At 37.6% G+C, this 25,316-nt stretch overlaps 1 protein-coding gene across 9 annotated transcripts in view; it reads left to right on the plus strand.

The window, feature by feature from the left end:
- The window catches only part of UNC5D (unc-5 netrin receptor D), a 567,718-nt gene extending 559,998 nt beyond the window's left edge, over positions 1-7,720 (plus strand). For 8 of the 9 annotated variants that reach the window (XM_067022440.1, XM_059049202.2, XM_067022443.1 and 5 more), the window contains one exon: positions 1,467-7,720. In XM_067022440.1, coding sequence (XP_066878541.1) covers positions 1,467-1,671 — 205 coding nt within the window. In that variant the 3' untranslated portion in view covers positions 1,672-7,720. The remainder of the gene's footprint in view (positions 1-1,466) is intronic. The other variant, XM_067022444.1, reaches the window with a different exon arrangement.
- The last annotated feature ends 17,596 nt before the right edge of the window (positions 7,721-25,316 follow it).

Here is a 25,316-nt window from a genome sequence, read left to right on the forward strand (position 1 = left end):
TTTAATCCTTTGTGTTTTCTCAGTCTTCATCAAAGTTATTGTCCAAAAGGTTATCATTTGTTTTCACCGAAGATCCCATATCATCAGAAACAAGCTCCTAGCAATCAACTACTCAGTTCAGTTGATGGATATGGAATAAATACCTGTCATAGTATTATAAGTGCTGTTGTAGAATCAGAAAATGATTAGCTATGACCCTTCTCTTTCAGGTGTCTGCAATCACACTGAGAAGGCAGAGGTCACGCGCATGGAATATATAAGCATTTTACTCACATGAAAATTTAAGCAGAAGCGTAAAAAGAGTTGAGAAAAGAAATAAATTACTTTGAGAGATGAGGACATGAAAATTATCTACAATCCAGGCATTGTAGGAGTATAGGATCTTGATAAACAGAGGGGAAAGAGGGAAAGTGGGTATTTCCTAGTGAACAGAATACACTGGATAAAAGCAAGAACAAAGTATTACCTAAGTCAGTGTTAATGGCTCAAAGGAGAAAAGAATATTGAGGGAAAAAGTATATATACATCACCAGAGATAGTTTGAGGCCAGACCAAGGCAGGCGCTGAAAACAAGTGGAGTAGATACATGAGGATTTATGAAATAGAATGCAAGGTATATTAGAGAGTTTGGAGAAATAAAGAGCTGTAAGGCTTCTGCTGGAATTTAGTCTTAAAATGATAGAGCATAAATTAAATACAAATAGTATGAATGGAGAGGAAGAGTGAAGCTGATGAGTTTGTCAAAAAGAAACAAAGAGAAGACTCAGAAATAAATGTCCTAGTGTGAGAGATTAGAAGGATGGTTGTAATTACTGGGATATTTGTTATAGTTAGAATGGGGGCCAATGGAGGCCTGGAGAGTATATCGATTCCTGATGCACTGAGTCTGAGGAAGTGGAAAGCTATACCTAACTGGAGCAGTCCCAAGGTCATTCAAAGATCTGTGACTAGCTCATTATTAACCTGTAAGACAGGAGATGCCAACTTAGACACTGTCCACTTGGAGCTGACAACTACTCCATTTAGTATACGAGCCCAAGAAGACACAGATAAAATTTTGACAGCCCTTAGGTTTACCATGAGAGACATAAAGAGGGGTCAGATATTTGGGGGGGAAAAAAAAAGGAATGAGTTATATCATCACATAAGCTAATGAAGTAGAGCTTTTCACGAGGGTGTTCAAGAGAGAAACACACGTACATGTATACACACACAACTCAAGGAAAGTGAGGACTAAAAAGAGACATGGAGGATTAAGAAGGTCATTAGTAACCCTCCAAAGTACAGTTTCAGTTTAGTGTTGGGATACAAACTGGACTGTTCCCAGACCTGCCTTAGTGGAGCTCTTTATTCCTATTTTAATAATATCTGTTCCAATTCATTCTTAATTCCCTTATAGTGATTTGTATTTGTTCCTTTATTTCTATTTTTATTTTGTCATTTTGTTTATTTAACTCTCTGTCCAGGAATTTATCTTATTTTGCTACACAAAGTAGCCCGTCTGCTGTCATTTTGAACCTGTGGGAAGCTCGTCATCAGCATGATGGTGACCTTGACTCCCTGGCCTGTGCCCTTGAAGAGATTGGGAGGACACACACGAAACTCTCGAACATTAAGGAATCCCAGCTCGATGAAGCCGACTTCAGCTACAGCAGGCAAAATGGACTCTAGCCCACTTCCTCTCATGAGAGAGTGATGGCCAACTTCGGGACAATTGCTTTACAGGGGAAAGAAAGAGGCGGCTTTCTGCCCAGTGGCATTTGGGGAATTCAGCCTTCATTTACAATCAGTGAGCATCCCTGATTGAAGAGACTGCATTTTATATAGGTAAAATATGTTAATAGGGAAAAGTACAAGCTCTCTTAAATATATGTGTCTCCTCTGAAGCCACACTCCGGTTCACAGTTGAGGAACTTCTCAGATTTGGAGTGGCAAGGATAAAAGCGAGGGCGTATCTAGATAGAAGTAACTGTAGGAAAAGATGAGCTACAGCAAAGCTGGGAAGGCAGAGATTGAATAAGTGCATGTTTTGCAACAGAGTTTTAATGATGTGCCCCAAAGGACCAGCTGATTCTGGCACCAGATTGTCTGAGTTTTCTACCAACTGGCATCCGGGATACTGGCAATCATTGTCAACTGGCTTTTAGAAGTGAAATACGGTTGCCAACCCATCTGTAGGACTTCAACAGCGTCGAGGAGGGCATTTAGAAATTCGAACCTGAGTACACCACACCAGCACCAATTCCCTATCTATCCTAGCCACTTAATGGAAACAAGATCAAGAGGTAGAGAGATCACAAGCTAGCTCTAGCAGTGTACCTACCCCTCCTTCATTTTCTCCAGGGACCAAATCTATCCACATTCTTTCTTCCCCTTCCTTACCCATTACACTAGGGGGAAGGTTTCAAGGAGCATAGACTTTTCAATATGGAAATTTATTTTTTTCTAACTCAAAGCAGGACCATCTCTATTCCCAGCTAAGCCACTCAAATTGCAAAAGCTATCAGAACACAGCTTATCATACAGATTTAGAGACAAGGGAGGTCAAATCACGTCCAAGGAAACATGAACTGCAGATGCCATAGGCCTCAAATAAGCTGTTATTCTAGGATGCAGGTGTTGATTTAGTTCCCCAGTGCAGTTGTTATGAAGGGATTAGGGGGTTTACTGTCCTTTCACAATCCAGTTCTTGAATTTTCCAGCCTTTTGGTACTATGTTGTCACAAAATCTCTCCATGGGGCTATAGGTCATCCTCGTTTTGCCTCTTGGGAAATTAGCAGATGGTCTTTGCTCTAAATGATATCCGAGTACATAGACCTGAGGAATACCTCTACCACAATGTCTCAGAAACCATATGCATTGTTCAAGGAGCCTTCAAGCTCTGATAATTCAACGTCACCAAGTATGCTTTCTTTCCAGGACCATTAATATATTGTTTTACATTTTAAATGAGAGGCATCGATACTGTGGAGAATTGAAATCCACAGATAATACATGACCCCCATCTTAACACTTCACTCCACCTTTTATCCTATTTAATCATTTTTGACAAGATGTCCTGGTAGACTACAGATGAACAGATTTGCTCCTGATTGTCTTTTGGTGGATGTTTTAATTAGCTGTCCAGAATCAGGACAACCAAAGTCAAGGACCTAGATTAACCACAAGGTTGATTAGCTACTTAGAGGTTGGCTCCATGAGAATAAAAATAGTCAGGGAATGGGGGAGGTAGGGAATACTTGGCAGTAGGGATGTGATCAACTTTTTAAACAATGTTTTTGTAGATCCCATGTTTAAAAAAATGTTGTGAATCTCCACCTAAGTGAAAAAGACTTAAAATAGGTTGAATTTATGATATCCTGGGTAAGGCATTGAAGAAGAAACTCTTCAATGTGTTGGCCATTCTCTCTAATGAATGTGTGGTATATAAGGTCCCCTGTAATTGATGGAAGGCTTTGCTACATGAAATTCAAAAAGCATCTTGCTTTTCTCAGGAACCAAAGGCATATTATACAGAACAAACAAGTCCTCTTAGAACTGTTGAGCATATTTTCAAAATACCATAACTAGATCAGGAAAATACCCTTTTTGCCAGTATACTCAACTTGTTTATTCCTTCTAGGGAGCAAAAGACAGAAAGCATCAAAGTGTTAATCATTTAACGTAATGATGGGATATAATTTCTGAGATAGAAGTGGAAGTAGATGGTCATCCACCCCGAACAAACCAGAGGGTTGATTGGCATGGGTGGTATGCAGAAAGAATCTGCATTAAACTGTTGAATAGGAACTTATAGAAAGTACAGTGTAGAGCATATGTGGTTATCCATCTTGGAGGATTTTTGTTTTAAACATCTTATCCTTTTTTCCTCTTCCCTTCTAATTGGCCTTATAATTGTTTTTATCTATTCTGTGAATCCACACAGATCTTTTTTAGATTTTTGATATATTTTTTATATTTTAAAACAGATGAAATATGTTAAAGTTTCCCCTAGAATCTATCTAGATTATTTTAAGATAAGAATTTATTATCAATCCCTGTCTAGAATTTCCTCCCATGTGTTTATTCTTTTCTTTTTTTTTTGGCCTGGGTTTTATAAATAAATGCACTTGATCACCACATCACTTTGAGTGATAAAGGAAGCATAGGAACATGATTGATCTCGGATTTCAGCCCAAGGTTCAAATCCATCTTTCAGTCCATTTTGTTTCCTCTTTACATTTCTCCTACTTATTTCTGCTAGGACCCTATGTAGGATTTCTATAGGTTTTTCGACAATTTGAGATTCTATGGCTATTGCATGTCAGGATTGTGCAGTATTTTACAAAAGAATTCCAAAGAGAACCCATGTTTTTGAGATTTACAGACCAAGGTGTGTGTGTGTGTGTGTGTGTGTGTGTGTGTGTGTGTGTGTGTGTGTGTGTGTGTGTGTGTGGCAGGGAGTATGAAATTTCAGATCAGATAGACTTAGCTGGCACCTGAACTTGTGGTTACTCACTGTAACCTAAACCCTGGTTCAATTTTAGTATTTTCATATCACAACACAAATGCCTCTCTTGAAAGAGACTTACTTTACTCATCAGCCTAAGTGCTTACTTTCGAAGTCTTATTGCCCTAGTGCAAAATGAAAAAAAGAAATTAAAGGTGGTCTTTCATACTTGGTAGGTTACTTAAAATTTTTACAGAATAGCCCACTTAATGCCAAATCTTTCAATCCTCAGAAGCATTTAAGACTAATAGTCCTGCTTTAAACATGACTTAAAAGCATGCCACCAAAATGGTGCCCTTCCCAGCTTAACCAGACTGCAGTCTCATAAAGTTAATTTACAGTTTTTACAGTGTCCCTTGTGCAGTTCTCCTAGTTTACGTTAAAAATCCTTTAAGCCAAAAGGAGGCTCACTCTATGAATTTAAAGGCAAACTTCCCTTACCGGTGCAGGAAGTCTCATAAAATTCAGATGTACTCCCACAAACATTTTAGGGGCCTTTTTGTAAGAGACGAATAGGAATTGACAACAGTTCTCCTTAAGAGGGGAACTTCTCTCTTTTTTTTGTTATTTTTATCTTCAGCTGCAGGTGTTCTCCTTTGCCACAGCCCTTGTCATTTTCCTTTCAGTCGATTTTGAGAGAGGATATGAAATTCAATCACTAAAACAGGGTTCTCTTTGGATTAAAAGTTCTGGATGTATTGCAGCTGTTTCCCTTGATAGAAATTCTCAACATCTGGATTGATAAGCAAAGGTAGAATATTAAAAAGATAGTTGATTGAAAATGGTATTCTCCACTTGCCAAACGTCTGGCCAATCTACCTGTGAATTTCAAAACATTACAGAATCTTTTGATGTGCTTTTGGTTTTCCTTTTTTGCCATTTTCTCTTCAATTTCTTAATCCCTCTGTAAAGGTGTTGAGTCAGATGTATTGAAGGTGACGTTCTCTCGAGGGTCTTTGTTCCAGAACCCTGAAGGTCACAGGAACTGTGAAGGAGCTGAGAAACGTGCTTTTCTGGCCCACTGTGTGGCTCATTTTCATTAAGTTTCCTCATGAAACATTGCAGAGTTCTGAATCCTTGGTAACTCCCATTGACTGGACTAGGGGTGACATCCACAGCAAATGGGAGAACAAAATATACTGTCCTACAGATAGTGACACATTTTATTATCCCTCTGGTGTTAGTTACCATAGCACTGTATTTGCAAAATCGATGCTTTAGCCAAACGCTGAATGGCCACCGTTTCCGCCGTTTCCATTGTTTCGTCTGCATAGAATTTTCCTGAACTACAAGCAAAAATGTATTTTGTCAAATGTCACAAAGTGAAAATGTTACTAATATTAGATGTGTTGCATATTTTGTGTTTTTACTTTCCAAACTCTTTCAAAAGCTGCAGTTATAAAGCTGTTTGGCTGTGTTGACAGCATGTGGTGTTTTTTGCAAAAGTAATTCTAGGAGAGCCAGTGTCTACCATGGACTCCTCACATCCCCAGCTCCGGTCTTATCAACAAAATCGAGATGGCAATTTGTATGCTGTGATTTTTTTCAAAAGAGAAAAGGGGATGGAAATCAGACCTGGCCGTTAGTCACTAGTGTGTAGTACTGTGATCTGAAGTAGGAAATTTAACTCACATAGAATAATTGTGGTTTTTGAAGCAGCTACTTTGATTTTTCCTTTTTCTGTGAAGATCATGGATTTGGAGTGTCTTCACAAGGTGGATTTAAGACAGGAACACTAAACTCTAAGTCTTAGAACCCAACTTCCACCTGAACCCAAAGATGAAAAAGGCAGTAAGCTTCATGTTTAGGCCTAAGCTTAAAAAATTTCCTACCCCATTCCTATTATTGAGTTCAGCAAGGGGTACATTTTTTTCCCCCCGAAAAAAGTTGAATTCGAAAATATATAACTAAATTTGGTAATGTAGTTCTTTGCATGAATGGAAATGTGTGATAAATAATTTTACAAAAGGCATGATTACAGTGAAAATGTCCTTTTCCTTCAAACTGTGCTCACCCCAAAAGTATTTCCCTATCTCAAGCATTACTTACATCCAAAATGGGCAAATTATACAATTCCATTAAAATTGGATATATAGGATAGAAACTTGACTGTGATTCTATTGAATCATGATATTTGAGGGGAGTTTGTAAGCAGAATATCATGCCTGCTGTCCCATTACTGGAACAGACATTGCAATCAGAAATAGATCTAATAATTCAAATATCCCTCCATTAGCAGCTCTGATGATACTGAAGGGAGATTCACCCCTTACCAGGAGGCTACCATTTAAACCTTAACAGAGGTTGGCTAGAGTATTTCAATCAGAAACTCCTTCCAAGGCCTGCCCTAGATGATGCTGGCCACTCCCATTCAAAACTTCTCTATAAGAAGGTGGGAAACACTCCATCTGTGGGAATTTTCCAGCAAGGAAAACAGTTTTCTCCCTTTCTAAATTGGAATAAAGACTGACTTAACATTTCCCATTCTTCAGAATTGTATCTAATTGGTGCACGCAATCCAGTAAGTCTCGACCTAGAAATATTGCAAATATAAGCAGTTAGAGGAAAACTGGCTGATTTTCCTGACCCAAACAAACAAACAAAAAAAATATATATATATATATATGAGTAATGGTTTACCTCCATTTCTGTATGGAAGAATTTTAAAAACAGACTTCATTTTGTTCTGTTTATTTTGGGAAAGTGTGTGTGTGTGTGTGTGTGTGTGTGTGTGTGTGTGTGTGTGTGTGTGTGTGTGTGTCTCGGGGATGGGGAGGGTATCTCTTTCAAGTGACTCATATCTCAAACCCATTCCACTCTCAACTTTCATTTGATGTGTTCAAAGCCGAAAAAAAAAAAAAAAAGCAGAACTGAATACTTAATTTGACATGAAGCTGAAGGAGTGAACAAGCCAGAGGAGAGAGTTTGAATAAAGCATGGCCTTGGCTTCATACCACACTTTTTGTGCCTTGTATTATCAATGTAAATTCTGAATGTTGTACAGTAAATACTTGGATGGACTTCTTAGAAAAGGCTGCACTGGCTTCTTTTTCAGCACATGTACATATCTATAAATATATATACATATATATTTGGTAATGCCAAACAGCTGTGTTATATTGTATTGAACAAAAATGGACGGTTTGGATGTTTTATGTAGAGTTTGCAAAAAAACTGGATGATGACAGACTTTTCAAGATAAATGTACAGACATAAATTACTGCATATCAGTTATTTATGAATAAAGAGTCTTTTATTGACATTTTAGGATACTCCACGAGTGGAACTTTGAACTGCCAATGAGAATGCCCTCTACACACCTCCTGCCACAGTCAGCCGCGGGCTGGAATGCCCTTCACATCAAGGTCAATTTCCTAATACCTGCTATATATTGAACGTAATTTCTCCTTCTGTCCTCAAGGAGTTTAAAATGAGGCAAATGGAAGCAAAGATGAGATGATTTTTTTTTTTTTTTTTAGATGATCTTCTAAATAGTCCTACTCCACTCCAAAGCACACACATACCACTCTCCTTGGGATATAGTTTAATATACTCTGAGATACCCGCCATACCATGACTGGGATACCATTCATCTTTTTCCTCAAAATGCCTGCATTATTTTTACAGACACTCTAGAAAGTGTTCTGCCTCTCCATGGGAAAACGTTAAGAAAATAAGTACAATGCTGCACATTTCAAATACATCTTCACAGACTGAATCTGTTTTGAATGGTTTTTTACATGCCGAAAGTTCCCAAGAATTCGATCATAACTACTTACAACTCGTTGGAGCCATTTTAAACAGTATGATTTACTAGAAGATGGTTTCTGATCTGCTTCAACTAGTTGGTTATCAATGAAAAGGTCAAAAGTTGGCTTAAACCAAGTGTTTTCCAAATTTGGTTTTTTAAACCATTTTCACAGGAAGGGAACGGGTTTTTTCCCCCAAGTTGGAAATCTACAGAATACAATGAAATATCATTCTCTACTCTAGATTTCTGAAAACCTTTATGTGTATGATGGATCTAGTGGATATGATGGAGCTCTAAGAGGGGAGGAATATAGGCAACATTTTCTCAGCTTCGGGGGGATCATGTGATGGGACTTAGCAGGAATGGGTATGAATATTCGCAAAGTGGCTGTGAGTGGTTTCAACTGTTCTTTCTGGCCATTTTAAGGTAGGCAGCGCTTTCAAGCTGATTAAAATGTATTTAAGTTACTGATAGAATGATAAGCGATTGTAATTAACTTAACCTAGGTAAATTAGTATGATTAGGCAGAACCACACCAAAAATTTCAGAATTACTTGTATCACTAGAGCAAATAAATCCAATTTGAGTTGGTTAGAACAAGTTTTAACTAGATGAAGGCTGTGGGCTGGTATAAAGATCCAGATATAACTAGCTCATCCTGATGAAAATTTATCAGCTTCAACCTGTAATAAACTGTTCAAAATCATTTTTTAAAATTATAAAAATGTTTTATCTAGTTAAGAACTAATCCTGAGTGGGTTAAAGCTACTTTGGGCTAATCTAGGTTTGTTTGATGTAGCCAACATTCACCTGTTAGAATTTGATCAGACTTACTCTGATAGGGGTCACTCGTTCATTTAAAAAATATTTAGCATTTTCTATAGATAACAGAGTCCTCGATCGAATTCTCACTCTACCAGTTAGCATTTGATATCAAGCAAGACACTTGGCATTTCTACTTTATCTATAATACAGGGATGATAATACAAGTTTAGATTCTTTCCAAAGTCTGAAGATAAAATGAGGAAAAAAAATACATGTAAAGCCCTTAGCGCACTACATAATACTTAGTAAACAACCAATGAGTGTTAGGTTTTGTCTTATTTTAGAGAGGCAGTATGCATAGTAGTTAACAAAATGTATTTGAGATCAGCAGTCTGGGGGAACAATCCAGATTCTGCCATTCTCTGGACACATGACCTTGGTCAAGAAACTATCATTAAAAGGAGATGATCATATCAAGCTCATTGGACACAAAGTAAATGTTCAAGAAATAGTGTAGTGATAAAAGCATCTCCATCTGTCACTGGCGAGTTCGAGTTCTGAACAGAGATATCCTAGAGTGTTCATTATATAGTTGTCCCTCAGTATCCATGGGGCTTGGTTCTAGGACCTCCAGAGATACCAAAAATTTGTGGATGCTCAAGTCCCATATATAAGGTGGTGTAGTACTTGCATATAACCTATGAGCACGCTCCTATATACTTTAAATCATTTCTAGCTTACTTATAATATCTGTACGGTTGACCCTTGGACAATATGGGTTTGTACCATGTGGCTCCCACTTAATTCATGGGTTTTTTTCAGTAGTAAATGCTACAGTAGTAGATGATCCATGATTGGTTGAACCCATGAATGCAGAAGAACCATGGATGCAGAGGGCCAGCTATAAGTTAAACATTTTCAACTGAGCCCCTGAGCCTCTCGTTATGCAAGGGTCAATTGCACAATGTAAATACTGTGTAAATAGTTGCTGGTGTGCAGCAAATTCCAGTTTTGGTTTTTGGAGCTTTTTCAATCCTTGATTGAGTGAATCCACAGTTGGGGAACCCACAGATACAGAGGACCAACTGCATAAACATAGTAAAGTAACAACAAGGGCCAAAGATGTACTCAACTTTAGTGTCGTTCTGATAACTGAAAGCTATTTAAGAAAAAAAAAACATGTCTTAAACTATCCCTGAAATAAGTGAAATGAATTTGTTTTCAAATATAAACGTTAAGGCTTAATACAATGAGCTTAAAAAAAAAACTCTACTAAGGTCCCATTTTCCACCCATATAGAAAGGTTTGAGGAACGAATGAGGCAAATCCATATTAAAAGGATAGCTATCGTGAAGACAAATAACATTTTGTTTGATAGTAATATGGCATAGAATAGATGCTCCATCAGTGAGATGACCCATTTTCTGGTTTTCAAACAACACAAGGGCCTTAAAAACATGACAGTGTTCACAATTTCAGCATCAAAGAGTTACCTGGGCACTATCACCTGTATGTGCCAACCCCTTTTCCACAAGTTGGGCATTCATACATGAAAGACATTGACTCGACCTTCAAGAAGCTCACACTCTCTGATAATCCAGAAGATTATTATACCATCAAATGAAAGAGCTAAGATTTAAAGATGGTATATTAATATAGCTCTTTCAACAATAGGTAAAATCCCTACAGTTTGTGGCTTAAAATAAACATTTCTTATTCTTCCAAGTTTATGGGTCAGCTGGGGTGTCCTACTGACCTGATCCCGGCTTGGCTGATCTCAGCTGGACTCATTCATGTATGTGCAGTTAGCAGGGAGGTTAGCTGGGCTGGTCTTCCAGACTGGACTCCTGACATGTCTGGGCCTTGGCTAGAATAGAACCAACTAAACTCTGCTCCATGTGTCTCATGATCCAATAGGTGAGGCTGGCTATGTTCTCACAGTAAAGGCAGAGGAAGAGAAGCATGTCAAGTCTTTGGAGACCCAGTCTTGAAACACTGCCATTTCTATAATATTCTCATGGCCAACATAACTCACAAGACCAGCCCATTCAAGAGATAGGGAAATAGAATCCACCTCTTGATGAGAATTGCTGCAAAATCACAGTGCAAAGAGTGTGGATACAGAAAGGGGTGTAGAATTTGGGTCATGGTTTCAATTTCTCCATCAGAGATGAGTAAGAATTTGTCAGACAAAAAATAAAGGAGTGGGGGAAAAAAATTAAGGAGGGGAGACATGGAAGCAACCTAGATGCCCATTGACAGATGATTGGATAAAGAAGATGTGGTACATATACACAATGGAATGTTAGTCGTTAAAAAGAATGAAATAATGCCACTTGCGGCAACATGGATAGACCTAGAGATTATCCTACTAAGTGAAGCGAGACAGAGAAAGACAAATATTGTATATCACTTATATCAATATGTGGAATAAAAGAAGTGCAAATGAACTTATTCACAAAACAGAAAGAGACTCACAGACATAGAAACCAAACTTATGGTTACCAAATGGGGAAGGCATGGGAGAAGGGGGGTAAATTAGGAGGTGGGGACTAACAAACACATTACTACATATAAAATAGATAATCAACAAGGACCTACTGTATAGCACAGGGAACTATACTCAATATTTTGTAATAACCTATAAGGTAAAAGAATCTGAAAAAAACTATATCTGAGTCACTGTGTTGTACACCTGAAACTTGCATGATATTGTAAATCATCCATACTTCAATAAAAAAATAATTAAAAAGATAAAGGAGGGAGAGCTTTCAAACAGGAAGATTAGCATTGATAAATATATAATAAGTGTGTTATTCAGGAGGCAGTCATACTGTTTTTCATGGCTCTAGTCCTTAGGACCTACTGGATTTTCTACAATAGCACTTTCCAAACTTCTATGCTGTTATTAGGTACTGACCCTATGGTTAGCCATGTTTGGGAAAAGCTGAGTTCATCACATTTAGATATTTCTTTATTGTGAGACCTCTCAAAGGTTTTTGCATAATAATAGTAATCAACACTTTCTGAATACTTTCAATGTGTAAGGCACTTTACATGGATTCATGCATTTAATCCCCTAGCAACCAATGAAGTTTTGTTCACATTTTATAAGTAGGGAACTTGAAGAAAGAAGTTACGCTGATGTGCACTTTTAATCACTCAGCCAAGGCTATTGTCTACAACATTTTCCAAATATATATCACTACTAACTCCCATTTAATGAGCATGTAGTAACATCTCACAGTTCACATTTGGGGATCCACTTTTCTAAAGAAATGGGTCCTCCATCTTAAATTAATTTAGTCCAGATTATCTTATTTTTTCTCATCTATCAACCATTTCTTTGCATTTTGCAAAATTTCTTATCTCCAAACATATGATAAACCCATGAAAACCTTTTTAACATTCTCATTCTTGCGTCTGAATGCTTGATTTAACTAAGTTCCTCTATAACTAATTAAAAATGCATCCTTAAAACTGATAGGGATGAGTTCTATTTTGTTCAATCTTATAAAGACCACTTTTAAAACCTGGAGGCACCTTTACAATTAAATGATTTGTATCAAATAACCTTGGTTTCTTTAAGCGCAGAGAAAAATTCAATCTATACTTCCTTTCAAAAAAGGTGAGTGTTTGGTGTCCAGCCGTGGATGAGATGCTGTGAAGTTAAATGGACAGAGCCCAGAGTAGATTAAGAAGGCACTAACTACACAACACTGTAAATCAACTATACTTCCATTTTTAAACAAGGCACTATCTGAAGAAAATTCTACTCCTAGCTCTCAGGCCTACCAGTGGAGTATCAGACAATTCATTTTACGTTTTGAGTCTCAATTTCCACATCTGTAAAATCAGCACCAGGAATATCCTGTCCCACTTCCCATATATGTCTACAGCAGGGATCAAAAGAAATATTGCATGTGAAAAATAACTTTATATTCTAGTAAATGCTATGCGGGTATTTTAACAGAATGAGAACTGCACACTTACTGTCAATGATAAAAATCTGAAATGAATATTTTTAGACGAAATTATTGTTAAGACATGCAGGTCAAAAGTTCTAAGTGACCCATACTTGTTCCTTCATCTTTGCTGATACCTAGGGTTAAATAATTTGGTTAAAATGTCCAGAAAAACAGAGATGATCTCTTCTCCTAGCATCACTGCTCTCAAAATCCAAATACTTTGGGAAGGATTATCAATATGAATGTATTTTGACAACATCATAAGTGAAAAATTATATAAAATGCAAAGGTCAACTCTACATTTAGAATCATCCCTGAAAGAGGTGAATACTTCCCTTCTGTCTTTTATGGGCACAAACTATCATTTCTTTTTATCATCCTTTACAATCTTGGCAAAAAAAAAGGAAACACGACTTACCATTTAATTGTGCCTTCTACTGGCTCACTGCTTTACCCAAATGTTGGGTTTATTTATTTTAAAATAGATATTTAAAAAATATTTGGGCTTCCCTGCTGGCGCGGTGTTTGACAATCCGCCTGCCAATGCAGGGGACAGGGGTTCGTGCCCCGCTCCGGGAAGATCCCACGTGCCGCGGAGTGGCTGGGCCCGTGAGCCACGGCCGCTGAGCCTGCGCGTCCGGAGCCTGTGCTCCGCAACGGGAGAGGCCACAACAGTGAGAGGCCCGCGTACCAAAAAACAAAACAAAACAAAATTTAAGATATTTATTATTGCCTGCTACCAGGGAAGCACTACATTAGTCAGTGGACTACAACAATAAATAAAAGCTAAGAACCCCACTCTCCCAGAGGTTTCATTCTTCTGGAGGGGGAGACAAAGAATAAAAACTAAATATAGAGTACGTTACACACAGGAAAGAGGAATGGGATTTCTGGGGGGGGAGATTCGAGTTGTATTTTTAAATACGGTTGTCAGGCAGGGTCTCAACTGAGAAGGCAACTTTTGACGAAAGAGCTGAAGGAGATGACAAGTGAATCAAGATCATCCCTGATAGAAGAGGACTGAAGACAGGGGAAATGTCAGTTCCAAAGTCCTGAGGTGGAAGTATGCTGGTCTATTCAAAGAACAGCAAGGAAGTCCATGTGGCTTGGAGCAGTCTCAGTAAGGGAGTAGGAGGAGATGAGCTCAGAGAAGTCAGGGGGTGGATCAAATATGATCTCACAAGGTATGGGCTTGTAATCATGTGAAGTGAGAAGACACTTGAGGGATTTGAGCAGTGTTGGCATGACTTGAGAATATGTCGTAGGGATGAAAAGGTAGATGCGAGACAATTACCACTTAGTTGCAGGATGGGGAGTGGAGATGACTGTGGGTTGGTTCAAAGTGGTTGCTTAGGTGTGACGAGAAGAGTTTGAATTATGGATATATTCTGAAGGTACAGCTGGCAGAACATGCTTGTACAAGGGATGGAGGTTGGGAAAGAAGAGGAGGAAATCAATGATGACCCCAAGGTTTTGGTCTGAGTAACCATGTTAAAAATGTACCTAGGGACATTTTAATACAAAAGTTTATAGGCAGTGAGTTTGGAACCAGGGTGCAACTTATATGTGTTTTCTTCATCTAAGCAACTTAGCAGTATTTTTCAAAGTATGAGGCCTCTGAAGTAGAATGACTTAGAGTGTTTATTAAAAATGTAGGTTTCTGGGTCTTACACCTCAGATTGAATCTCACAATCACTTTAGAATGAATACTAGAGATTAATTATCATACTGATCTTGCATTTCCACAACCTTACCCTGAGATCTTTAGGAGCAATAAAATCTAAGAGCCACTGCATTAAAACAAATAGTATGTGTGCTCCTGGAAAGACTTACTCCACATTTCACCATGAAGAAAGGATCAGTTATTTCTACACCGAAGGAAAGAAAATGATTGGCAGGCCTGTATCCCTTCTTTGTCACCGACATCAATAACTCAACATCTGGAGCCACTAGGGAAAAAATAGAAGCCTCCTATCTCTATCCTTGTCTAAATATAAGCAGTTGCCAATCCTGAATTTGAGGATTGTTTTTCATAGTTAATATAAAGTGGTGAGCCTGTGGCAGGGGAGGGAGTCTGTTTCAATGTGTGAGACTTCATCCATCACTGATATGTACAATTCCTTTCCTTTTCCTTCTTCCCTATTTTCCCATTTTCAATATAATTAGACTCAGGGGGACTTGAGATTTGTCCTCAAATATTTGAAACTCTGTGGGGACTTGAGATTTGTCCTCAAATATTTGAAACTCTGTTATATGGAAGAGGGATTAAACTTGTTCTACCTGGTCCCAAGAGGTAGAAATAGGATAAATTCTGCAGAAAATACAGGGAGACTTTTAAAAATTATTGTTCCTTTTAGGGACCATAATTTTCATAGAGTTGTTTAAACTTGGGATAAGCTTTTAAGGAATCTTTAAAGATTCTGGTCATTTTTTATTCATGACTTTCATTGAAACATGCAAATAGTGTCATGCTCTCTTTGTTGACACTTTTTTTGTTTGGGGTAAGTCTCTCCCTCCCAAGGCAACACTCAGATTTTTTGTTGTCTCTTTTCCTTTAAATCGAGATTTTTGACTCCTCTCACTAACCAGATCTTCATTCCCTAGTCCAGGGATGAGCAAACCATTTTGGTAAATCAGAGGGTAAACATCAGGTTTTGTAGGCTACAAGGTCTCTGTTAAAACTTCTCAACTCTGCCACGGTAACAAGAAAGCAGTCACAGACCATCTTTAAACAAGTGAGTGTGGCTGTGTTGCAATAAAACTTTATTTATGGACACTGAAACTTGACTTCCATATAATTTTTATGTGTCACATAAGAATGATTTAAAAAAAATGTGGAACCATTTAAAAATTTAAAAACTATTCGTATGCTCAACATCACTAATTATTAGAAAAGTGCAAATCAAAACTACAGTGAGGTACCACCTCACATGGGTCAGAATGGCCATCATTAAAAAGCTTACAAATAACAAATGCTGGAGAGGTTGTGGAGAAAAGGGAACCCTCCCACACTGTTGGTGGGAATATAAGTTGGTGCAGCCACTGTGGAAAACAGTATGGAGGTTCCTCAAAAATCTAAAAATAGAGTTTCCACATGAGTCAGCAGTCCCATTCCTGGGCATATTATCTGGACATAACACTCATTCCAAACGATACATGCACCCTTACATTCATAGCAACACTATTCACAATAGTTGAGACATAGAAACAACCTAAATGTCCTATGACAGATGAATGGATAAAGAAGATGTGGTACATGTATATATATATATCTCTATATATACACACACACACACACACACACACACACACACACAATGGAGTACTATTGAGCCATAAAAAAGAACAGGTAAGTCCTGGACTGGTGGTCCAGTGGTAAAGAATCCACCTTCCAATTCAGGTTCTATCCCTGGTGGGGGAACTAAGATCCCACATGCTGCAGGGCAACTAAGCCCATGTGCCACAACTACTGAGCCTACACACCCCAAACTGCAGAGCCCATGTGCTCTGGAGCCCATGCACCACAACTAGAGAGAGAAAACCCACATGCCACAACTAGAGAGAAGCCTGTGCGCCACAATGAAGAGCCCACACGCTGCAGCAAAATATCCCACGTGCTGCAACAAAGACTCGATGCAGCCAAAAATAAAAACAAATAAATAAAATTTGTTTAAAGTTAAAAAAGAATGAAATAATGTCATTTGCAGCAACATGAATGGACCTAGAGATTATCATACTAAGTGAACTAAGTCAAACAGAGAAAGATAAATACCATATGATATCACTTATATGTGGAATCTAAAATATGATATAAATGAACTTATCTACAAAATGGAAACAGACTCACAGACATAGAGAACAGACTTGTAGTTGCCAAAGAGAAGGGGAGGTAGGGGACAAATGGACTGGGAGTTTGGGATTAGCAGATGTAAACTGTTATATATAGGATGGATAAATAAAAAGGTCCTACTCTACAGAACAGGAAACTATATTCAATACCTGTGATAAAATGGAAAAGAACATGAAAAAGAATGTATATATATGTACATATATATAACTGAATCACTTTGCTGTACAGCAGAAATTAACACAACATTGTAAACCAACTATACTTCAATAAATAAATATGTAAGTAAAACGTTTAAACCTTAAAAAAATAAATAAAAAGTAAAGAAACTATTCTTAGTTCAAGTTGTACATAAGCAGGTAACCAGCTGGATTTGGCCCAAGGGCTACAGTTTACACCTCCCGCCTTAGCTTCTCATTATAGACTCTAAGGAGGGACAACCTGTCGAAAGGACACAATCAGATGCATTGAGATCTGAAAGGAGAACCTACAGGCTGAGAATCTGCTGAGAGCTAGGGGACAGGAGCAGTCCTAGGGTTCAGTCAGAAGTCTTCCTAGCTCCACGTTTTTATCTAAGTGGGTAGTTTTAAAAGTGGTTTCAGTTGAAGATATGATGATAGGTGTGCTTGTTTCAAACACAATACCTAGAATAAAAGTTAGAAACTCAAGTACAGAAGTAGGAAGAAGAACTAAATCTGTTAACAAAACTTTCTGAGACTGATCACACCTCTACAGGGTTAGCAGGTCTACATTTGTCAGAGAGGCAGGCTTTGGGCTAACCTACTCTGCTATCTCCCTCACAATAAAGTTTGACTGCTCAGACACCACATTATTGCCTTGTAAAAACAGAGCATCTCCTATTATTATCCATTTCAAGCTTAAAGTATAATAGGTGAAAATAAACATTCTGGTAATAAGATATGTTTAAAGATTATTTCCCAGTCCATTTGGTAGCACTTACGTTATTACCGTCAAGGTAAGTCTCCAAAACGTAGTAACAAAGAATTTCAATAATGCTTACAAGATTTCCTCAAAGGGAGGTTCTGGAGACAGTTTTTCATTTTGGAGCAACTAGTAGAGGGGAAGTTCTAAGGTACTTATATCTTCTTTTACCTGTTGCAATGTGTGAGGCTTCATCTATCACTGACATGAACCAATTCCCCTCCTTTTCTTTCTATTCCTCTTTTTTAAAATTTTCAATATAATTAGACTCAAGGGGACTTGATATTTGTCTTCAAATATTTCAAAGTCTGTCATATGGAATAGGTATTAGATTTGTTCTGCCTGATCCCAAGTGGTAGAAATAGGACCAATTCTGCAGAAACTTCAGGGAGAGGTTTGTTGTTGTTGTTTTTTAATTCCTTATGGTGAGCATAATTTTTACAGAGCTGTTTAGAACTAGGATGAACTCTCAGAATTTCAAGTCACTGAAGGTGTTCATACAGAGGCCAGACTACTACTTGGAGGGGATTTTGTAAAGAGAACTCAACTAAAATAGTTCTAAGATTTTGAGTCAATGAACTGTTAGCCATATAATATGATAATAATAGCAGCTCCATTATTTGACTACATAATATTGTAAAATACTGTACTAAAATCTACATACTTAGTTAATACTCACAATGACAGGATCTGCATTACTTAGTATTTGAACTTTATAAATGATGATACCAACACCCATGAGGTTAAGTAACTTGCCCTAAATTACAGAGCTAGTAAACAAAAGATTCTAGATTTGAATCCAGATCTACTTGACACCAAGGTCCAGGCTCTTAAAACTATGCTGCTTCTTTGTAGTGGTGGAATGCAATGAGCCTTAAGGGCTTGATTTGTGCTGCCTGATAGCTTTTAATCTAAGACAAAAATAAAGGATACAGGGGACTTCCCTGGTGGTCCAGTGGTTAAGACTTTGCTTTCCAATGCAGGGGGTGTGGGTTCGATTCCTGGTTGGGGAGATAAGTTCCCAAATGCCTCATGGCCAAAAAACCAAAACATAAAAATAATAATAATTGTAAGAAATTCATAAAAGACTTTAGAAATAGTCCACATCAGACAACTAGGGCACCCACCAGGTGCTGGTGGGAGACCTCAGACACCTAAGGGGATGAGAGGAACCCCCAAGTGACTGGGCTGGGGGTTGGCCTGAGTGCCTGTGGTGGGAGTGCCAAGTCCAAACTGCTGGACTAACAGAGAACCTCAGACCCCAGGGAATATTAATTGGACTGAGGTCCCCCGGAGGTGGCACAAAAACCCAGCTCTACCCAACTGCCTGCAAACTCCAGGGCTGGATGCTTCAGCCTAAACAACCAGTAAGACAGGAACACAGCCTCACTGATGAAAAAAGAAAGATGACAGAAAATTATGTTACATATAAAGGAGCCAGGCAAAAACCTACAAGGCCAAGCAAATGAAGACGAAATAGACAACCTACCTGAAAAAGAATTCAGAGTAATGATAGTAAAAATGATCCAAAATCTCAAAAATAGAATGGAGGTATGTATCGAGAAAATACAAGAAATGTTTAACAAAGATGTAGGAGAACTAAAGAAGAAACAGTGATGAACAACACAATAACTGAAATGAATAATACTCTAGAAAGAATCAATAGCAGTATAACTGAGGGAGAAGAACGAATAAGTGACCTGGAAGATAGAATGGTGCAAATAATAGCCAAGGAGCAGAATAAAGAAAAAAGAATGAAAAGAACTGAGGCCAGTCTCAGAGACCTCGAGGACAACAACTAAATGCACCAACATTTGAATTATACGGGTCCCACAAGAAGAGAAGAAAGAGAAAGGGACTGAAAAAATATTTGAAGAGATTATAATTGAAAACTTCCCTAACATGGGAAATGATATAGCTACCCAAGTGCAGGAAGTGCAGGGAGTTCCAAACAGGATAAACCCTAGGAGAAACACACCAAGACACATATTAATCAAACTAACAAAAATTAAATTCAAAGAAAAAATATTAAAAGCAGCAAGGAAAAAGCAATAAATAACATACAAGAGAATCCCCATAAGGCTATCAGCTAATTTTTCAGCAAAAACTCTGCAGGCCAGAAGGGAATGGCAGCATATATTTAAAGTGGTGTAAGGGAAGAACCTACAACCAAGATTACTCTACCCAGCAAGGATCTCATTCAGTATCAACAGAGAAATCAAAAGCTTTACAGACAACCAAAAGCTAAGAGAATTCAGCACCACCAAAGCAGCTTTACAACAAATGCTAAAGGAACTTCCCTAGGCAGGAAACACAAGAGAAGTACAAGACCTACAAAAACAAAAACAAAACAATTAAGAAAATGTTAATAGGAACATACATATCAATAATTACCTTAAACGTGAATAGATTAAATGCTCTAAACAAAAGACACAGCCTGGCTGAATAGATACAAAAACAAGACCCATATATATGCTGTCTACAAGAGACCCACTTCAGACCTAGGGACACATACAGACTGAAAGTGAGGGGATGGAAAAAGATATTCCATGCAAATGGAAATCAGAAGAAAGCTGAAGCAGCATTTCTCATATCAGACACAATAGACTTTAAAATAAAGACTATTCCAAGAGACAAAGAAGGACACTGCATAATGATCAAGGGATCAATCCAGGAAGAAGATATAACATTTGTAGATATTTATGCACCAAACATAGGAGCACCTCAATAAATAAGGCAAATGCTAACAGCCGTAAAAGCGGAAATCGACAGTAACACAATCATAGTAGGGGACTTTAACAACCCACTTTCACCAATAGACAGATCAATGAAAATGAAAATAAATAAGGAAACACAAGCTTTAAATGATACATTAAACAAGATGGACTTAATGGATATTTATAGGACATTCCATCCAAAAACAACAGAGGACACTTTCTTCTCAAGTGCTCATGGAACATCCTCTAGGATAGATCATATTTTGGTTCACAAATCAAGCCTTGGTAAATTTAAGAAAACTGAAACCATATCAAGTATCTTTTCTGACCACAACACTAGGAGACTAGATATCAATTACAAGAAAAAAAACTGTAAAAAATACACATACATGGAGGCTAAACAATACACTACTAAATAACCAAGAGATCACAGAAGAAATCAAAGAGGAAATCAGAAAATATCTAGAAACAAATGACAATGAAAACACGATGACCCAAAACCTATGGGACGCAGCAAAAGCAGTTCTAAGAGGGAAGATTACAGCAATACAATCCTAACTCAAGAAACAAGAAAAATCTCAAATAAACAACTTAACCTTACACCTAAAGCAATTAGAGAAAGAAGAACAACCCCCCCCCCAAAGTTTGCAGAAGGACAGAAATCATAAAGATCAGATCAGAAATAAATTTAAAAGGCAATGAAGGAAACAATAGCAAAGATCAATAAAACTAAAAGGTGGTTCTTTGGAAGACAAACAAAATTGATAAACCATTAGCCAGACTCATCAAGAAAAAAAGGGAGAAGACTCAAATCAATAGAATTAGAAATGAAAAAGAAGAAGTAACAACTGACACTGCAGAAATACAAAGGATCATGAGAGATTACTAAAAGCAACTATATGTCAATAAAATGGACAACCTGGAAGAAATGGACAAATTCTTAGAAAAGCACAACCTTCTGAGGCTGAACCAGGAAGAAAGAGAAAATATAAACAGACCAATCACAAGCACTGAAATTGAAACTGTGATTAAAAATCTTCCAACAGACAAAAGCCCAAGACCAGATGTATTCACAGGCGAATTCTAGCAAACATTTAGAAAAGAGCTAACACCTATCCCTCTCAAACTCTTCCAAAATATAGCAGAGGAAGGAACACTCCCAAATTCATTCTATGAGGCCACCATCACCCTGATACCAAAAGCAGACAAAGCTGTCACAGAAAAAGAAAACTACAGGTCAATATCACTGATGAACATAGATGCAAAAATCCTCAACAAAATACTAGCAAAAAGAATCCAACAGCATATAAAAAGGATCATAAAACATGATCAAGTGGGGTTTATCCCAGGAATGCAAAGATTCTTCAATATGTGCAAATCAATCAATGTGATACACCATATTAACAAACTGAAGGAGAAAAACCATATGATCATCTCAATAGATGCAGAAAAAGCTTTCAACAAAATTCAACACTCATTTATGAGAAAAACTCTCCAGGAAGTGGGCATAGAGGGAACCTACCTCAACATAATAAAGGCCATATATGACAAAGCAAGCATTATCCTCAATGGTGAAAAACTGAAAGCATTTCCTCTAAGATCAGGAACAAGACAAGGATGTCCACTCTTGCCACTATTATTCAACATAGTTTTGGAACTCCTAGCCAGGGTAATCAGAGAAGAAAAAGCAATAAAAGGAATCCAAATAGGAAAAGAAGAAGTAAAGCTGTCACTGTTTGCAGATGACATGATACTATACATAGAGAATCCTAAGGATGCTACCAGAAAACTACTAGAGCTAATCAATGAATTTGGTAAAGTTGCAGGATACAAAATTAATGCACAGAAATCTCTGGCATTCTTATACACTAATGATGAAAAATCTGAGAGTGAAATTAAGAAAACACTCCCATTTACCATTGCAACAAAAAGAATAAAATATCTAGGAATAAACCTACCTAAGGAGACAAAAGACTTGTATGCAGAAAACTATAAGACACTGATGAAAGAAATTAAAGATGATACAAATAGGTGGAGAAATATACCATGTTCTTGGATTGGAAGAATCAACATTGTGAAAATGATTCTACTACCCAAAGCAATCTACAGATTCAATGCTATCCCTATCAAATTACCACTGGCATTTTTTACAGAACTAGAACAAAAAATTTCACAATTTGTATGGAAAGACAAAAGCCCCTGAATAGCCAAAGCAATCTTGAGAACGAAAAATGGAGCTGGAGGAATCAGGCTCCCTGACTTCAGACTCTACTACAAGGCTACAGTAATCAAGACAGTATGGTACTGGCACAAAAACAGAAATACAGATCAATGGAACAGGATAGAAAGCCCAGAGATAAACCCACACACATATGGTCACCTAATCTATGACAAAGGAGGCAAGGATATACAGTGGAAAAAAGACAGCCTCTTCAATAAGTGGTGCTGGGAAAACTGGACAGCTACATATAGAAGAATGAAATTACAACACCTAACCCCATACACAAAAATAAACTCAAAATGTACTGAAGACCTAAATGTAAGACTGGACACTATAAAACATATGAAGAATACTCTTTGACATAAATCACAGCAAGATCTTTTTTGACCCACCTCCTAGAGAAATGAATATAAAGACAAAAATAAACAAATGAGACCTGAGACTTCCCTGGTGCCTCAGTGGTTAAGAATCTGCCTGCCAATGCAGGGGATATGGGTTTGAGCCCTGCTCTGGGAAGATCCCACATGCCATGGAGCAACTAAGCCCATGAGCCACAACTACTGAGCCCGTGCTCTAGAGCCCATGAACAACAACTACTGAGACTATGTGCCACAACTAGTGAAGCCCATGCACCTAGAGCCCATGCTCCACAACAAAGAGAGGCCACCACATTGAGAAGCCTGTGCAATGCAATGAAGACCCACTGCAGCCAAAAATAAATAAATTAATAAATTAAAAGACCAAAAAAAACCCAAATGAGACCTAATTAAACTTAAAGGCTTTTGCACAGCAAAGGAAACCATAAACAAGACAAAAAGACAACTCTCTGAATGGGAGAAAATATTTGCAAACAAAGCAATGGACAAAGGATTAATCTCCAAAATATACAAACAGCTCATGAAGTTCAATATCAAAAAAAAAACAAACAAACAACCCAATCAAAAAATGGGTGGAAGACCTAAATAGACATTTCTCCAAAGAAGATACACAGATGGCCAAGAGGCACATGAAAAGATGCTCAACATCACTAATTATTAGAGAAATGCAGATCAAAACTGCAATGAGGCATCACCTCACACTGGTCAGAATAGCCATCATCAAAAAATCTACAAAAAATAAATGCTGGAGCGTGTGTGGAGAAAAGGGAACCCTCTTGCACTGTTGGTGGGAATGTAAATTAATACAGCCACTATGGAGAACAGTATGGAGGTTCCTTAAAAACTAAAACTAGAATTAACATATGACCCAGCAATCCCACTATTGGGCATATACCCAGAGAAAACCATAGTGCAAAAAGACACAGTACCCCAATGTTCATTGCAGCACTATTTACAATAACCAAGTCATGGAAACAACCTAAATGATCATCAACAGATGAATGGATAAAGAAGATGTGGTACATATATATAATGAAATATTACTCAGCCATAAAAAAGAAATTGGGTCATTTGTAGAGCTGTGGATGGACGCAGAGTCTGTCATACAGACTGAAGTAAGTCAGGAAAACAAATATCGTATATTAACGCATATATGTTGAATCTAGAAAAATAATACAGATGAACCTATTTCCAGGGCAGGAATAGAGACACAGATGTACAGGACACGTGGACACAGGGCGGGAAGGGGAGGGTGGTATGAATTAGGTTTGACATAAATACACTACAATATGTAAAATAGATATCTAGTGGGAACCTGTGGTATAGCACAGGGAGCTCAGCTCGGTGCTCTGTGATGACCTAGATGGGTGGGATGGGGAGCATGGGAGGGAGGTTCAAGAGGGAGGGTATGTATGTATACGTACAGCTGATTCGCTGTTGTACAGCAGAAACTAGCGCAACACTGTAAAACAATTATACTCCAACACAAAAAATGGTCCACATCAAAAAAATTTTAAAATAAATAAAGGATATGAATATACCCACAGAATGCCTTACAGCTGTTAAAATGAGTGCATCAACATGTATACATCACTAAAATATGTTCAGTGAAAAAAACTTATGGAACAATAAATACAGCATGACCCTACTTACACAGACTTTCAAACAAGCAAAAAAAAATCACAAATTACTTAGGGGTATATACATGGACATTAAGATATTAACATGGACGGGAATAAGTTATACCAAGTTTAGAGTATCTACCTCTGAGGAGTGAGGGAAAAGACTGAAATTGAAGAATGTTAAGAGACTTTAACTATACATCTGTGTGATATTTTGGTTCTTTATAAATAAAAGAGGGAGAGAAAGAGAAAGAAATCCAAAGCAAAGATGACTATGACAAGACTTTTCAAAGATGTGGATACATATGTTATTTTCTATACTTTATCGATGCTTGAAGTATTTAAATATATACATAAATTATCACAAAATTAAAGCAGAAAATCTATGTATCTATGTGGCAGACTAAATACATATTACTATCTCTCCTATCTCCAGTGCCTACAAAAATGACAGCAAAGGAATAAATAGGCTATAAACCCCCAAAGACAGGAAGAACAAGAAAAGATCAAAGAGCAGTAGGAGAAATTACTCTGGGTAGAGGAGTGGTAATTGAAGTAGTCTATATGAGAAGCTGAACTCTGGACCTATCAAGTAGGAGTCTACAATAATACATTA

This window comes from Kogia breviceps, chromosome 20 (genome assembly GCF_026419965.1).
Source record: "Kogia breviceps isolate mKogBre1 chromosome 20, mKogBre1 haplotype 1, whole genome shotgun sequence".
In the NCBI taxonomy this organism is placed as follows: Eukaryota; Metazoa; Chordata; class Mammalia; order Artiodactyla; family Physeteridae; genus Kogia; species Kogia breviceps.